At 38.2% G+C, this 19,061-nt stretch overlaps 1 protein-coding gene across 6 annotated transcripts in view; it reads right to left on the reverse strand.

Annotated features, from left to right (window-relative positions):
* Positions 1 to 7,222: 7,222 nt before the first annotated feature.
* The window catches only part of ATF2 (activating transcription factor 2), a 45,590-nt gene continuing 33,751 nt past the window's right edge, over positions 7,223 to 19,061 (reverse strand). For 4 of the 6 annotated variants that reach the window (XM_072341839.1, XM_072341838.1, XM_072341841.1 and 1 more), the window contains 2 exons: positions 15,676 to 15,781; positions 7,230 to 9,903 (listed from right to left, as the gene is read on the reverse strand). In XM_072341839.1, coding sequence (XP_072197940.1) covers positions 9,677 to 9,903; positions 15,676 to 15,781 — 333 coding nt within the window. In that variant the 3' untranslated portion in view covers positions 7,230 to 9,676. Of the gene's footprint in view, positions 9,904 to 15,675; positions 15,782 to 19,061 lie in introns of all 6 variants that reach the window. The other 2 variants (XM_072341840.1, XM_072341837.1) reach the window with 1 other exon arrangement.

Below are 19,061 nucleotides of genomic sequence, written 5' to 3' on the forward strand. Positions count from 1 at the left end.
TTGCAGGTTTGCAGCAGTAAGATTCCTCGTGGAGGGACAGAATCACCTGACCCCTCTGAAGCCCTTTTATCTGTGCCAAAACGCGTAATTTATTATGTGGTTTCCACAGAGAGAAACTTCTGTAACTATGTCACCGTTTTGCTGGGGAGAAAAATATGTCATTTCCTTTTTCTTTAGTAATAAAATAGGTGCATCCCTTGATTGTGAACACTTTGCCTATTGTCAGCTAGGACATGTGGAAAGTACCTCACAAAGCAGAAGTAAATTAGCAGATATCCAGGTCCTAAATTGGCAGTGCCAGAAACAATTACTAAGACTTGGTGTGTTATTGATTCTCTTGATAGGACTATAAAATGTATTGGTTATTTAGACAACCCTGGCAGCATGAGGCGGTTGTAAGACACAGGGAAAGCTGGCTATCATTGTGATGGTTGTGTGTGACCATAATTGCAAGTGAATGAGTGGGTTTCTGCTCCGAGGTGCCACAGCAATGCACTATGCTACATGTAAACCTCATAACCAGCACCCATCCTATCCCCTGGTCACCCCTGTTCACTCATGGAAGATGCAGCTGCATTGTAATTCTGGTCTGGGAGACAAAATGCCCTTTTAATGCAGAAAATCCTGTCTCTTCCCCCATCCCATTGCTTCCAATGACTTCTTCCACCACCCACACAGAGCTCCTGAGCCCTGGGCCACCAGGCCCCACTCCTCTGCTGCCCAAAGAGACCTGAGCTCCCGCTGGCACTCCTAGCACTCCCACCACATACCTGGGTGATGTCTGTGGTAACAGGAAAACACAGGAACAATAGATGGAGGAATTCAAACTGTGTGTGGAAAAAAAACAGATGCATAAACACAAGCAAAACAAGCCTAACATGATGTAGAGCAAAACCACCAGATGAAACACTGCTGCTGTCTGTAACATGGGAGTGTCCCCATGGGCTCAGGCAGACTGATGGGTTCAGCCCCCAGACCACAGTCACAGATACATTCAATATCATTTCAGGAAAAAGGCATTCCCTGTTCATGCTGTAATAGCACAGTTATTAGATATCAGAGGCGGGCTCTTGGCAGTGGCCTTTTCTGAGAGCTCCCTGCCCAGAAAGAGATGCAGAAGTGGTTTCCAGCATCTACTTATATAGCATCAGCCATACTAACAGTGCTGCATACTACCACCACCTAACAGTGAGACGCAGCCTGCCAGCTGTGCTTGGAAGCATATCTGACCCTTAAGAGGGGAAAGCTCAGCTACTTGCAGCAGGACAGAGGAAAGAAGGGAGGGAGCGTTCCAGAAGCACCGAGACAGGCAGTGCTACCCTACAGGTGCTGCTTCCCAGCCTCTTCTGCCTCTCTTGGGTACAGGAAAATACACAAAAACTCTTTGAGAATATGAAGAACGTATTCGCTCAAAACCATTTAGCAGTTACCACTAGATGGCATTTTGCTCCTGACAAACTAGGAACTCCCACATTTTGAATTACTCGTCACAGACAGCGGGAAATAGCAGAAAATGAAATTACTTACCTCATTTGGTTAATAATTTATTATCCACCCTCTCTATAAGGAAGACATCACTAATACAAGATAATTTCACTTGCAGATTTATAAATCCCCTTGAACTGTAGACTGCAGCTCCCCTCCAGCCCCCTCTGCATGGTGGGTGAGGAGCAGAGCTGCAGCCAGCACTTACCAAAAATCTCTGCCACGTTTTTAAATGAGGCACAAATGCAAGCCAGCCCTCAGACTTGGAGCAGGCACGGACATCTGCCTGAAATGCTTTGCTCCAGTAACTGCTCACTGCATTTCCTGTGTTATTTTTGGATAAAGCCTCAATACAAACTGCAGTACTAAAATAATTCCCACTTAGGACTAGAGCTGTTACAAGCCCCAGTTACAGACGTGATACTCTGAGCCAGGTCACTTGCATTTCAGTGAGGAGAAGCAAGTTCTGATGGACAAGATGACATTTCCATTCTCCATCTTTGCATGGTAAAACACAGCTTGCACAGAGGTGCAGTGCAGATGTACTTCCCACACTGTGGAGTGCAGCGGGGGTGGTTTGTTCAGTGTCCACAAGCTGCTCAGTACCGGATGAAAACAAAACCACCTTTCCTTTAATGCACATCAGTACATAAGACTGAGAGGTGAACTACCAACTTTGAAGGAGAAAGACTAAAGTACGTTTAATTCTTACTTGTGGAATGTCAAAACAACATCAATAAACATAATTTAATGTTGCTTGTATGCAAATCTATGCAATATCATGGCGATGTTTTTTCTCATTAGATGATCCTAAGTACCACTGCACTACGTGCAATTTGTTCAACAGTTAATCACAGCACAATTCAGCAGCCTGAATACTGACTGCTGCTTAACTGAATATCAACATGGCAACACCGCACAACCTGCAAAGCAAAGGAATGCTAGAGGGGACAGGAACGAAGGAAGGGCTGCCTGCTGGATGCCCAGGCTCAGCTAGGCTGCAATGAGTTCCCAGGCAAAACAAGGGACAAAATAAAACCAGTTTCTGGATGCAAAGCATTTCTGGTCAAAAGCAATTCCTGAACCAAACTCTTTATCTACTACATAAAGCATTTTCTATGGCAGAGAATAAAGTCTCAGCTCTCCACAACATACGACCTGCTTAGACAGAGCTGATATCCCTCCTCCATCCAGCATCTCTCCTCAGGGCTTTACATTAGCCCCACAAAATTGCCTTCTAGCAAACACTGTTTCTGCAGTTACTTTAATTTTCCACTGGAATTCTGAAAGGAGAAAAAAAAAACCAATCCCAAAACAAAACCCCCAAAGATATCTCACATGTGCTGTCTGAACAACAAGTAAGGTGCAATCATAGCCATAGAATAGCTTGAGTTGAAAAGGACCTTAAAGATCATCTGGTTCCAACCCCCTGCCAAGTAATGTAAAACTGCACTCCAACGTGCTTCAGTAATGCTAAACTTTCAGGCTTTTTCCTCCATGTTTGGTACACACTCAGTGCATCTGAAGCACACATTTCACATCAGCTCTTCACCTTCAGCACCAGCAGCCACAGCCATCAGCGCTGCTGCTGACAGGGGAAGGTACCAAAATCCCTAAGGGTGGAGCCTCATGGCAGCATTCATCCCACAAATGCTCATCTCATAGATTTTTGAGCACCTGAAGATCTAAATTGAGAAAATATTCAGGCAAAGGCGTTCCTGCTTACACTGAGCCACTATGAGGCTCTGGGTACGTCAGTGACTTCTGAGAAGTGCAATTTTGAGTTACAAGAAAGAAGAAACATAATCTGTGTGTCCTGAGCCACTGAAGTCCCTCACATCCAATTTCCCTTTTCCTAAATTACTGTTTACCAGCAAGACAGAAGCACAGGTGGTGATTAGCAACTGGTTAAATCATGTTCTCATCTCTTGCTTGGGAAACGTTCATTACAGAAGTTGCTTCAGTTTATGTTAAATAGTTCTTAAAACTGTGCTGCAAAACTGTAAGTGCCTTTGTATTGGGTTAGTAAAGACATAAAAAGAAAGTTCTCTACAGGTTTGTGCTTACACCAGTGTAACTATGCCAAGGCAGTGACATTTAGGCAGACAAGATCCCCAGTATGTTATGATCCTTGTGGCTGGCCTGCTCTATCAGCCAGCTCCGTTAAGTGGGTGTGTGCACACTTACCTGATAGGTGAAGGCAACAGCAAGAACAAAAAAATCCCACAAAACCCACACATGAAGTTAGAAGAGCAGGCAGACTCTGCACGTCCTCACTGCAACAACACAGCACTGCCAGGCGTCCAGAGCAAGGAAAAGGCCAGAGCTCATCACAAACTGTTACTTGTGCTTTACAGAGAATGTAGAAGAGAAGCATCCCAAGGAAACCAATGCTGTGACATACGATAGGCAGGAACAGCAGCCACAACTATGCTGACAAGTCGAACTGCGCTCCCATTGCGTGGTAACTGGCAGCAGAGCTGTAACAGATCCTTGGATAACAACTTTTACACAGCATGCAGGAGACTGCTGTATGATTTACAGAAGTAAAAGGCGTTAAGTCCTATTAGAACAAGGGCTCCAAGAAGTTTGGGTAAACTGTAAGAGACAGCATAATGAAACCTTTCACGTATCCACACATACATGAAAGTCACAAAATGTGACCTTACTACCTTGACATCAAGTGTTAAAGAAGTTCCTATCGCACAGTGAAACATATGGCATCTGTTCCTCGTTTACAAGGATTATTTTTTTTTTTTTCCAGCAAATCATTCACTCTTTAAAATAACTGGTGAAAGGGATGCAGAAAACAGGAAAACTAAAATATTGGCTTAGTTATGAACTTACTGCCATGCTGACTGTAGTTTGCTGGCATTTCATAGCTACCTAGAATAGCTGTACTATAACATATCACATAACCTTTAGGAGCATCTTGCTCAACGCAGTCAAGAGCAATGTGACCTTCTCACTATTTAGCCCAAGTGAGATCAAGACACTTAATAACAACACTGTAAACATTTTGAAGTGACAAATAATCACAGAGCGTATCTTAGGATCAGAGGAAAAGGTTGGTATAAATAAGAAGTGAAACATGCTCCTTTTTCCACAGGAAATAGTTAACAAGCTGTAATGACGTTTTCTCCATTTCATTTTTGCAGCTGCTAATGCCAAAGGCTCGTTCTCTCTGCTTGTCTCCCTCTCCTCCTGATGAGAACCCGAGATGTACAACCTGGATGGGATTTTTCATTTCACTTCTAATGATAATAAAACCAAAGGAGCAGCTCTCTTGAATTGCTCAGTTTCTAAAAACATGTCAGCCAGCCCAGGGGTTTCTCAGACAGCATTCTGCCTCTGTAATGGTCCAGGATGAGCAGTTCAGATATGGGGAAAGAAATGCTATTTACGTACCAAGCAAATAGCAGCCTGCTGCAAAACAAGAGAAAGAACTTCTCAGATAGCAAAAAGAAAACATAAGCTAACATTTGCCTTATGAGTAGCTCAGAAGACACGCATCACAGTATTCAGGCCACCTGGGGACAGACTGCAGTAGACAGATGTGTAACAGCTCACACTCACATCTGATATATTACGCACAGCATAGGCAGGAGTTACACGAGGAAAACTTGTTCCCCTGCAATTCTGCTCCTCTGCAGCCATCTATGTGACAGCTCTCCTTCCTGAAGCTCACCTGCTCTGTGGAATGCTGACTGATCTCCCTAAGCTGCACAGTGCTATCCTTTAAGCTCATTAATCATAAACTGGGAGCACCACCAGGCCCTGTTGGCCAAAGCCAACAAGTACTACCAGCTCCCTACTCTGTGCTAGGGATATTTAAAATAATCACTTCAGAACACTTTTCTGGTTAAATATTCACTCCCGGATTAAATCTGCTACCTGTAGTTTATTTAAAAACCTTTTCCCTACTCTTCTCCCCAAAATGAATGAGAAGTGCTTGGAAAAACATACGCCATTATAAAAATGAGAACAGATGATGGACAGGACTTTGAGCGAGGTTTAAAGCTTGTTATAGAGTTAGTATAGCCAGGGAAGAAGCAATGTGCAAAACCAAGAGATTCCACACTAAGTATATATATATATATATATATATATATATAAGCACTTTCATGGGCTGATCATTCAGAAAAGTCTTTTGGAGAGAAAGAAAGTGAAAAACAGGAAAGGTTGTACATTTTGGGAGTTAAGAACACTTAAAAAACCCTCGCATTAAAAACAGGAATTACAAGGACAAGAAATGTTCTCTTAATTAAAGAATAAAAAACTCTGAAAAACCAATTTATTTTTCATGATGGTGTCATCTATATCTACCCGATTCAGTGTTATATGAGGCTGGTGAAATAAATCCTACCACCTATGCGACTGTTGACACTGTGGATAAAAATAAATGTAAGGAAAATATTACTGTAAGCTATCTCACACTTCATGCTCTGCAATGTAAATGAGCGCAGTCCAAATTATCTCTACTGAGGGAGGCAACAGGCAGCACATAAATGCAAACAACCTTCATTAGACACATTGTCATGAGTATATTAATCATGTCAAGAAGCATTGCTGGAGTTTCCTTCAGCACAATTTAACATACCTTACTTTATTAGGATGCACTTAATTTCACCATGTTTTCTCCTCATTATCATTTATGATGACCAATTAAAATGTTTGTATCTGCCTCTAGGCAAATTACTTTTGTAATTTCGGTAGCTGAAATCACCACTCATCCAACACTTGTCATCTACTTCCATCAGTCTAGTATCTCCATATCTTTATTTGCCCAGCCTATATTAGCATTTTAAAAAGAAAAAAGATTACTTGGATTGGATATTTACATGTAAAATAAGAATAGATGTGTTTTTTTTCTTCCTTCTTTTTTTTACAGTGGAGACAGGAAAGAGTAGCTATTACTTTCCTCTCGGTTGCCCTCTGTCACACAGTCTGCATGATTCTTCCTTGAAATGATGACCATAATTTGTAGTTAAAGAAAATAGTCAGAATCATAGAATGTTTTGGGTTGACAGAAACCTGAAACATCATCTAGTTCCAACCTCCAGCCACAGGAAGGGTTGCTGACATCAAGGAGATGCCCTGTGTACACTTCTTACAACAGGCTCAAAGTTGCATGCAGTGTAAATGTCATTTCCTTTGTCCAAAAGATGTGATAATTCCATGTACATGGCAGTTCTTTTTTCCCTCCCAATGCCTCCATACCATAGTCCAGCCAAACTATAACTGGATGTGGCACCCCATCTACCATGTCTCCAACATTCATAAATAAGACCAAACTATTTCTCATATTGTAGCAAACAAACACGAGGGTGCAATTTCTACTCAACCTCCCATAACAAAACCGTGAGCAGTTCATATGTTATTTCTTAGCTTCACGTATACGAAGATGAGATTAGGATAACTGAAATGTTAGCTGGAAATTTGGATTTCACACAACACCTTTGCAGTGGCACTCACTGTAACCAGAGATGGCTGAGCAATGCCTGTGATCACCAAGTCGCTCGTGGACTCCTTCTGTGGGTTACTCAGTCTCCTAAAGATATATGGCCGACTCCTCAAAGGGTGCTGCGTGTCAACCTCAAGGCAATGGAATTCGGTTTATTTTCAAAAGAACAGTATGCAGTCTTATTTTCATAACGTTGCTTTGACATCACAGTAACAACTTCCAAATAAACGCTGATAAGGGTAGTGATAAAGAAATAAGTTCGAAGACGCTGCTGCCTTTTAGAACAATTATAATTTCATTAAAATAGGAACATAACTTAAAGATAGATTTTATTCTCTTTGATGATTTACTCATGCAAACTGCACATAAAAGAAAACAGTACAGTTTGTGAACATGTCAAATGTAAAGACCCAAAATGCTAAGTACAGAATTAGTGTGACATACGTCTCCAAACAGAATCCATGGTAGTACGGCTAATAACTGTTGTCTATTTGCTGAACACAGATTTTAATGGTTCTTTTTCCAGACCCACTGTTAAACTCATTAACTGTTTGCATGTCTCCTATACACTTATGAAGACTTATTTTACAAGCGTGATAGTTGTTATAAAAAAACCTTCACTTATATAAATATGATTTAAAAAGCCTTTGTGTTTAGGAGAGCAAATTATAGCGCTATCAAGAAGGCTTTGCCTCGGCCACCAAAACTACAATGAAAAGTGACTGTAAAGCTTTCCTGCAGAATTCACATTTTGTGCCTTTGCAATTCATTTCCTTCTCACAAGATGTCCATTGTATGTTACCATCCTGGAAATGATCAATAACTTATTGTTTATTCCTGAAATTGGGAACGTAAGACTTCTAAACACATGAGGGTATCAACTCAACTTCCTTAGTTTACAATACAAAATACTTAGAGTCCTTGTTATCTGCATGCTTAAAGCCTTGCGATGATACATATATGACCTAGATATCTCTTTGTCCAGTTTCATTATAGTACGGTTGTATATATATATTGTAGAAACCATGATTTTCCTGTGGATCAATTACATTTTTTTTTTTTAGATTTTAAACTGAATCAAATAGAAATCTGATGGCACCGACACTTAAAAACACGCAGTATAATGTGGAGAAGGAAGAGCAAATGAACTACACAACCCATTATAAATGCATTAAATCTTTGTTATATACATAATGGAATCCTGCTTTACTGCCAGTTGCTACTATGCATCTGTTTTTGCTATTATACAAAGTTTTCCCACCTGAAAGCACACATCTATATTTTTTTTAAACAACTTAATCTATTGTAAAATATTGTACTGTATTTTGAACATGAATACAGAATCAAAATAGATAATGGCACATTTAAAAAACTCAATATCCTACAGATGATTGGATAATGAGAAGAAGTGTACCTACAATCATTTCATCAGAAACAAACTACATCATGGAATGTTAGTTATCCAAGTTTGCACAGTAAATAACATTTTAAAACTGCAATCGCCTATCAGCCAGCATCACATTGAAGGCATCTTTAAACATTCAAGCAAAAGACTGCTGGCATTAACTACTGAACCATTCTCACGCACACACCACACACACCACATTATAATTACATTGTTTCCAAGATACGGTAGATACTGATTTTTTTTTTTTTTCTTTTTTCCACAAGAAAGGTATCAAAATTTTTGCTACTAAAAGATGACAGTGCTTACACAAGAATTAAGTACAAGTTAGCTTGCAAATACAAGACAATGACAAAAAAAAGTCTTGAGTTGTCTGAAGGATTTTAGGCTTTTCTGGCATCCAAAACCATGAGTAAACTCGGTCTGCGACTCGAAAATCCACAAAACATTATCCTACTTTGGAATACTAAGTATTCCATACTTGATAACCCCGTACTTCACAATATGCTTACTGGTTTCAGCTGAACAACAAAGGGTAGTTACAGATACCTATGCTTACTGGAGAAATAAAGCTCTCCTCCCCTCATATTGAAAGTGTTGGAGGGGGAAAAAAAACCAACAACAAAAAACAACACCCAACAACAAAAAAATCTGTTTAGTAACGATCCTCATTTAGGACAGGTATGTGCATAAGAGTACTGTATCTCATATACTGTACTGGCCCTATTAAACAAATTAAAAACCCAACGGTTAAAAAGTCAACCAAAATGCTAAACATAAAATAACCCAAACATTTTTCTCCCAATCTTCTTCCTCTCATAATGTGCAAAACAACAAAAAGGCAAAAAGACTAAAAGCAAATTTACTGTTACTGTCTTTCTCTTGCCTAGTGCTTTATGACCTTGCTCACGTTACAAAGTCAATAGGGACTATGCAGAACTTTGGTATAAAATGTCACATAATATTACTATCACAGTCTGGGGGATGAACTTTAGTAACTCACCCCAATGTTTGTTGAAATAATACCAAATTAAAAATGAAATAAACCACGTTGTACTGTACATACACTTTACACATTAAGCACAAAAATAACTAGTAAACCTAACACTTAAGAGGAAAAAAAAAAAGTCTTTTACAAAGAGACTTCTAACTGGTGTTCTGTCTCATCTTCACCTGCCAATCTTAAAGCCAAATTTAGGTTTGAATTTTAAAACCGAGTAATTTTAAGCTACAATTTCTCCTAGCCGGAGACTGGTCTTTTGTTGGTTTCCCTTTAAAGTCACAAACGAATACCTAAGAAAAGGATGCAACCAAGTTCCTAATCAACTCCCCGAGGGCTGCGCCTGGGAGGGCGGCACCACACCGACCTGGGGAAGCCCGGGCTCCGAGCTCTGGTCCGCCAGCTGTGTGAGCACCGAGGTGGCCACCGCCTCTGCCTTGGAAGTGGAGCTTACACCGTTGGAAGTGCTGACGGAGCTGTGCTGAATAGCTTCTGCGTGTGGGCTGCTTGGCACTGAGATGTCTTCTGAACTGTCATCTTTATCTGCAGCTTCAGAAGAGAGAAACTGGTTTAGTTTTCTTTCCCCTCATAACACAAAACCACTTCCCATGCGACAACAGTCCCCTCCTAAACAATTAGCATTCATGGTATCACTTAGCACAGCAAATTGCAAAACAATCTCATTTTCATTACTTTTTTTTCTTCTTTTTCTTTTTCTTTTTCTTTTTTTTTTTAAGAAAATACTACTTCATAAGCAAAGATGTGGATTGCATCATGGAATACTCAGCAAACAAGAATATTTTCACATCTTCAAAACCATGATTAATACCATATGATTTCCCACCTAGCAAATGAACTGCTGGGTACAGCACTTACGTCGTGCCAATAAGCAGTACCAATGACTGAAAGTGCTACCAGGTCTGCTGCTGCTGTATGAATCGGCCTTAGATTTTTAACAGGTGCCATTCACTTCATCTGCTCAGTAGTCAAGGGACTGGTTCCGTGATCAATCATCACGAATACCCTCTCTGAAAAAGGTGGCATTTATAACCTCATACGTTAGACAATATTTCCCCAAGTTTTCAGACCTCATTCTTCTAACATATTAAAGTTCAGCGACTTCTTCAGTGCACAGATGTCTCTTGTTAGGATTTAAAATGCTTTTTAAAAGTTCTAATATCTTCAGAAGTATCTATTCTTAGTATCTTTAAAAATAATTCACTTTGACTGAAGTGAATTCACCATACAGTTGCCTCCTTTTTATCTCATGACAGAGGGTAAAGATTCAAAAAAAATTCTTACTATGTAAAATTAGAACTTACAAAGTGAGCATGATTTAAAAATGTCTCTCACACAGATGCCCCAGCCATGCTAAAATTATCCTTCTTTTCCCCAGAATTTCAAGTTAGCCAAGACATGATGCAAACACCATCAAACAAAGAGATGAGTTAAAGACTAAAATTCAAAAAAAAAAATCTACTGTTGTTCATACTTTTAATTTTGAGTGAAGATGAAATTTAATTATAACTCTTCTGTACCACTTTGTGCTACTTACTGTTTTTCAAGCCACTGCATAAAGCTTTCGTGAAAAATACTTAACCTGAACACAGAAATGGAAGACTAGGAAGTCCTTTTTAAAACACTACTGACCATTGCGTAATCTAATAACACAGACATACACAGACAGAAGAAGCAAGAACTATTGTGCGTGGCAAAGCAGTTGAACAAAGATTGATTTTCACTAGATTTGTTTTAGTAATCCTCTTCAGATTCCTTGAGATGGGCCTACAAAGTTGAGCTCTGCAGGGTAGAAGAGATGGGAAAAGATGATGCTAACATCATAAAGATACCACAGCCTCACTGCCATACAAAACCAGGATCGCAGCATTAACTAAAGTGAAAACAAGGCATGAAAAAATACTGAAGAAGTTTATGATGTACTGGGGTTTATAGAACATACTGGAAAACTCAGTAAACTAGTAAGTCAAGTCCACAACATGAACATCTTTGAAGCAACCCTATGCACCTGGCTCCTTGCCACTGTTTATGGTCAACCACTTTCAGGCCAAAGAAGATATGTAAGCAAAACAGCTGTATTCCTTTCCAGGAACTACTGCCTGGTTGCTGAACAAGGAAACAATTTCTCTTATACTCCTACTACAAGAGCAAGCTCATAATCATTCTAAAGCATAATAAAGTTCTCAATCACAAGGCTACCTACTTTACAGATGGTGATCTTTTGTTCCAGAAACAGATTTTTCAGATGACCAAAGCATTAGACAGATAATATTGAGGTATATCTACTGACAATTACTTCATGGTAAGATTACATGACAATTGAATACAGCAAGAAGAGAATTATGGTACTTTTGAAATGTGGTCACTATCTTTAGTAGGGTTTGTCCATGCAAGAAAAGGAAGAACATAAGTGAGCACCAATTCAGTTCACACAATTCAACAGGATTTAATCTTTGCTGCACTTAGTCAAGACTTGCAGGATCTGATATGACAACAAATAAAAAGGACCACATGCAAACTTCCTTAAAAACTGAAAGGAATTTTAGTGCAACCTCCTGAAAAATACTGAATTACTAATTATAAGACCAGCACTTTTTTCCCTTCAGACAGAATGAAACAGCCATGAGCAGAATACGTGTAGCATAGTCTCCCCACTATCACACCTGATACTCTTCATCAGACTTGTTTCTTCTATGAATCTCAACCTTCCTATCATCTTTTCTTTTTAGCTGACCCCTGATTTTCTCAGTGGCAAAATCCTCCTTATGCTCATAAAAAGATGAGATTTAAATGCTGAAAGCCAGAGACAGAATGAAGAACATCATCTTTCAGTCAGAGGAAAGAACTTCCATTGTTCTGTGCCTTTTAATGTAAAATAAATGTTTGCAATAGCACCACAACAGACAGGTTCCTAGACAGGCTGACTCACAAAGAGGAGCAAGTATTTTGGTAATGGACCACAAGGTGGGCTGGATTGAGCTGCAGACAAGATTTCTGAAAATACCTAACAGAACACACAAGACTTACAAGAATATATAAAGCACCCCCACAGAGTAGTCAAAACTTGCTATTACTTACTTCTCACCACTGCTTACAGGTGGCTTTCAGAAACGTAAGCAAAGAGGGAGTTGTAACTTTAGAATAAAAACCCAAATAATAATTCCCACACCCAGATCTAATCCCCTGACAATCTCTAGAAATGAAACCTCATGGTAATTGTCAACTACAGAGGAACTCACTGGAAAACTATCACTTCTAGACTTGCGTTTGCTGCATCACTGCAAAGGCATATTCACAATTTTCTGAAGGACTGCTGCCTACACAAAACAGGCTGTAGGAATAACTGATTAGTTTGGGTTATCCAAGGTCTGAAACTGGTTAGTCATCTTCTACTGTTTCTTTACAACCTGAAAAGAACGCACTCTAATTTCATTTAATACCACCTGCCTTACAGTCTCTATTTCTTTTACATTCAATTTTGTATAACTGCTCTTGAAGATTATGACACCCTATTGAAAAATATCTGAAAATTCTTTTTTTCTCCGACAGGAATTTTCACAATTTCTTTTCACAAGTTTCAACCTTCTTGCTTCAAGACCAGAAAAAATAAAACAGAAAATATCTGCATGTTGTGGAAAACTTTTAGAAATAATCTGGTTTTGAAGAAGTAAAATGAAAAATAAACAGACAAGATTTAAATTCTTTGTATATGTTGCAACACTGCAGCGTTTAAAGATAAATTCAGAAGCAGTACTAGCCTTCCTCGGGAAAAAAAACCAAACCCAGAAACTTAAACCATTTGAAAACACAAAAAATGAAACAGTTTTGTTCACAATACCTTGAAGCACTGTAATTATATATATATGTATATATATATATATTTTTTTATTTATTTATTTTTTCTGACCTTCTGTTTTTTGAAGAAGGCACAGGACTTTTTAAATAGTGAAAATATGCATTCGAGAGCAATTTTCAAAGCACAGACATCTTCTATGTTATGCTTTCCTCACTTGCCCTGAGGCAAGAAGGCAAAAACATGCCTGGAAAATTCAAAGGATCTTACAGGATATGTAAAGAGGTGTCAAAAACATCCTGCAAAGCAATAGATTATTTCTGCCTATACTGCATTGTAAGTGAAACCCTATTAAATTGTGGGCTTAGCTGTTATAATACAGTCTCCCTGGTACAATGTAGCACTGTCTCAGCAGTGTACAATACTCAGTGCTGCAGGAGCGCTGTAATCTGGTGTCTACAGTTTCTTCCACAGAGATATTGTTAAACTACTCAATACATTCTTAAGCAATGGAACTTATATGTCTGGATGTAGATAACATGTTTATTGAAAACTAGTTTGTCAACACTGTTTTCATGAACACGTATGTTAGCTGAAACTATTCTTTCCACTCATAAATTACACCACGGGTTCATCAGTTAGCCAATGTATTCCTAGCAGTATTCACATGAAGATGATGTGACAACATTCTGTCAGAGGGAAGTCATTACAACCAGCCTTTGTGCTGAACGTTGACTTTCACACAAATTAAAAAACAAAACTAAAGCAAGAGAAATAAAAAAAAACAAACATCCAAAAGAATCTAAGTGAGCCACGCTGCCCATTTCTGTCCTATTACCAGTTTTCTTCTCAAGTGTAGCCTTTTTCCACGGATTAGTGTTGTAGAACACGTTCATTTTGTTTTCTTTAGTAAATAAGGAATCTTATAATCCTTTTTCAGAGGGCAGAAAACACAGCATTACTTAAAAAGCCCGTCATTAGTATTTCAACAAAGAAATCCTTAGCATATAATTAGCTTGCCAGTTTAAGACTTATATCCCTGAATTTGCATCAAAAATACTTAAAAATGGATGCTTAAAACACCAAAATTCAAGAAACCTGCAGTTGCTCTTTTTTGTTTTGGGGGAGGGAACTGATAGCTTTTTATTCTTTTTTTCCAGAAAATCTTGCATGCATAATGTTATCCTCTAGTAGCTTCTGTATGAAATTACGTTGTGCTGTCAGATGGGAGCCATAATGGCCTCATCCCTGCAGCAATCATTGTTAATATAAACCCCAAACATATTTCCATACTGTTCCAATTTGCTCCAAGATGCTATTTTCTGTCTTGTCAAAATGACTGGAGATCAAAGGACCAAGATTTATAAGCTCAAAACTGACAAAATCAGTATTCTAAATATACGTGGCAAGAGAGAGTTGCTAAATCTCCTGAATCTTTTAAATTAAAAAATATTGCCCATTCTGATGAAACTGCTTACAATGACTACAAGTAAAGATGGTGGCCATTAAGTTTTATCGCAAGCACCTGAGGATCTGTTTGCATGCAATACAAAATGCTCCTTTATTCTCCTGAATTACTGACACTGGCAAATTAAAATGAAGTGGCTACATATGGCAGAAACAATCTTCACATTTACAAATATCCTGAAATACCACTAAATCATAAAAACGAAAGCTGTGGGTTATATATTATGAATGTTGCCTAATGCATTCCCAGCTCAGTTATTTGTAACAAATTTGTGTACAATGGGCAAAATTGGCCATTTATTCTACAGCAGCAGCAGCTGGTTCTGGCACTGCGTATCATATCCAAAAATGAAGTTACAAGTCAGGAAAGCACAATTAACCTTTAAAATGCTGGAAGGATAAAAATCAAATGAGCAGCTTTTACTAAAAATATGTATTAGAAAATGAATGCTAACGGAAGCACTTGGTATTCCTTTTGAATTCCCTTTTTAAAACACCTTGTTAAAAGAGGTTGTTTAATGTGGAAATCAAAACAACCTAGAAGACACTGTACGGTAGGAGGCAGAAACCTGCATCTGATTACTGTAACGGCTTGACTGATCCTGGATGTTACGGTAAATGAGGACAGCTGTCGTATTACCTTTCCTGAAATCTCATTATGATAAAGAAAAAACCCACAAGGACCTTTCTCTGTACTAGGCTAATATAAGGTATACAAAAATGGTTTATCATGTGCTCTTAACACTTTAATTATATTTTCCAAAGCAAGTGTAGTAGCCTACAGTCCATATATGCCAATTACCATATACATTCATTAAACCAACATAAAACTCCCAATGATATACAACAATTCAACTGAGAGGACTTCAGAATACATTCCTAAATATTCCACATTCATTCCTGCCTTATGATAACCTTTGAAATTAAAAAAATCTTCAGTGTAATATTAGAACTGCGCTTCTTATTTTTAATGTTGATTCAGTTCACTTTAGCAGTATTTCACTGACACAGACTAAGGCTATAGGTAATGGAACATTACTCACTATGATAGCCAGATTTCTTCTGCATGGCGGTTACAGGGCAATCTTTATGAGCCAGAAGAAGCTGTTTCAGCTGTGCCACTTCATTTCTCAGCAGGGTGACTTCATTCTAAAGGAGAAGAAAGTTATGTACTTTACCAGGCTCAAACTACACACGTTTTGAAAGTAAGTATTAAGTTTTACAGGATTTTCAGTTGTTCATTTAAGGGTAAATATAAACAAGAATTTTCCATTTGGTGTATGCATAGCAAAAATGTACGCATTTCTTTCACCTTACAATACTTAAAGCTTATCTGAAACTTCATTAACTTTACCATTTTCTTCAATTAGGAAACACTTCTATGGAAAATACAACATGGTATTCAGTTTGCAGACGCAGAGTTCACGTATATTCTCATTCACATGATCCAGCTACTGTAAAACTCTCCTACAGAGTTTTACGAATTCTAATTGGAGTAAATCCACATTTAGCTACTCACATTCAACAGATGCCACAGCCGATAAGACGTATATTTTTTATGTAAGCCTATGCAGCATTGATTTTGGGATCTACATTTGTACGCAGACTTAAAAACGTCACATAATGGAAAATAGTTTAGAAAACGTCAGTTGATTTTCACATTTCTCCTTAAAAATCACATATAAATCAAGTATTGCATGAAGGAATAATTAAGAATGATGACAAAACCTGACGTGTCAGTCTGTAACACTAAAGCGGAACGTAAACTAGCAGACAGCACTTGCAGAATCTAGTGATGGTGTTCATTCCCAGGCTGTGCCTTTCCACTACTGGGTGACCTTGAAGAAGGTCACTTTTCTTCTTTGTGCTTCAATTTCCCCATTTGTAAGATGGAGGACAACGATACTTACCTTCCCTGTAAAAGCATTTGATATCTATGAATGAGAAACGGTACATAACTACATTGACGCTCCAAATTAAGAACAGCGTGGCATGCTGAGAGATTCATTTTTCACTCAGAATGTTAGAAAAAAAACAGAAGGTATATACAGACTCAGGTTATCTGCAATGCTTTATGAGCCTCACATCCTAATGTGTGACACCTTTTCAGGGGTTAGTTTATTTTAAATTTAAGTCCATTCCACTGATATGAAATACCTGCAGTTATTTAAACCATCTGAATCCGTGCGCATAAGTGAAATAAATACTACCCGTGAAGGCATATGTTTATGCATTTGGAAGCAACTTAAAGAAGAGCGAACAGGAAAATTTGATTACAAATAAAATTATGTGTGGAAAAAAAACACATGCAAAAAAAAATCAGATTTGTGTGACACAGCTTTCCTTTGTGCCCTCACCCTGTAATTAGAAGATAATTTTATATCTGCAATATCTTCTTTAAAAAATTATTAAGAACTAATTTTCTGTTCAGTCATTTCACGGTGCCAAACATCCTTTGCAGGAATTTTAAAACAAAAAGAGCTGAGAGAGAGAAATGTGACTCCAGTAATGTTTCTTATAACAGGGAGCTGTGATGACAAAAGAAAAAGGTTGCAATAAGAAAACAAACACATCACATATGAAAGCTCTACTATCTGAACTGTATGTCCTGAAATCCTAGGCTGTTAAGAGAGCACTCTACTTGTGCCTCCAGCTTTCAGTTCTCTTAGTTCACCGTGTTATTTACTGAGGATCCACGTGTCTTTATGCCAAGCAGGCAGCTGCACAGAATTGATACAGAAAAGTGCTGATGCAGTTTTGAGACACTTCTTGATAATGTAAAGAAGCAACAATGTCCAAGAACATGAATCATACTTCTGTTAGTTAAAAGGAACACTGGCAAAATAAATGATCAAACCAGGAAAAAGTATTCAGAAAGTTTCTACTTTCATCTCCCCCATTTAAGGAAGAAATTTTATACACAAAGAGCATAAATAAAAATGAAGCAGCTGTTTACCACTGTAAATAAATCTAGTTTTCATGGAAAATAGTTGAAAAGGCAGCACCTTGCTACAAGGAACATAAAGAAGCAAATATCTTATTATAAAGCAGATTTGAAAAAAATAAAAATAAAAATGAAAGGGCATTCCTATACTAAACTGAAAACTTGAGGTACACTCCCTAAAAACATAGCTAGCACTGTTAATAACATCAACTCTGTGCCAACAGCATCATAGTCCATTTACAAACCATTCCTGAAAGCCGAAAAGAATAAATCCCAGACACACGATATGTGGAATGTGAAGGAAAAACAAATCAATAGCTGCCATTTACATGCTACTAGTAAGAGTCACTTTGGACTGATAATAAAAGCAGGTTGTTAGAATCAACTTCTATATACCTTGCAGTTTTCTTATCATGCATCTGACAATATGACATCCTTCCAGCTCTTTCAAAATATGTTAACAGGTGGTCTTTATGGAAAACAGGCTAACAAGAAGAAACACACAGAACAAACAATTCAGCAGTTGGCACAAAGAAAGACCGAGACTTTTTGCACACATTAGACAAACAGCCCCCTTCATTTATCAAGTCAAGAGCAGGTAGCAGTGTTTCTTTAAACAAGCATGAAATATACTTCACATACTACCTCGAAGAATTTTTATGCTCACACATTTCAGGAGTGCTAACATGGCAAAGGACATCTATTTCCACCTGTACTCCGTTCTTCAAAAGATATTTTCCCTTCTGAATCTCACGGTTTATTGCACTGTATACATGTTCTTCTGCATCTGCCTATTTTCCCTGCATTCAAAATGCATGTGTAATAATGGGACCAGGTTAACCCTTCCTAAGAGTAGGAGGCTGGGCAACATTTGTGAGGTATATTTACCAGGCCTATTACCAGTGACAGGCAGACTTGACAGCTATGGGGATAATGGATTGTGCATTTATTTTTTTATATAGCCTTCCTAAAGCAGCTTCTGTAGCACTAGCACAAGCCACCAACTGCTAAAATAATGAACATCTCTTAAAGCCCAAAAAGATCTGCTAAGGAAGACAGACCATTCTTTTACTACACAGAAATAACACAAACTCACCACTTCATTGACCTCTGAAGTTTTTAAAGTGACAGGGATCAAACAGGGAACATGCTATGGACTTGGGTATCACACACTGCAATAAGACTCAGCAGCCACTGGGCACACATCGTCAATAGCTCCTTAAGAACATGTTACATAGCATGCCATATTCAGGCCAGGCACAGAGGCAACACAACCAGGTACAACAAGTCTCAGATCATTAAACAAGTCAACATATGAGTAGAAAACACAAAAAGAAAACAATAAATGTACTTCAAAAAGGTGGAAGCATGAAATAACATATGTAGTCCATAGCAGACTGATAAAGGCCAATCTAATATATTATAGACATAATTTTACTGAGATCTTAATTTCAGTAAAAAAAAACAAAACTGAATAAATTCCAT

Source organism: Excalfactoria chinensis, chromosome 7, assembly GCF_039878825.1.
Source record: "Excalfactoria chinensis isolate bCotChi1 chromosome 7, bCotChi1.hap2, whole genome shotgun sequence".
NCBI classification, from domain to species: Eukaryota; Metazoa; Chordata; class Aves; order Galliformes; family Phasianidae; genus Excalfactoria; species Excalfactoria chinensis.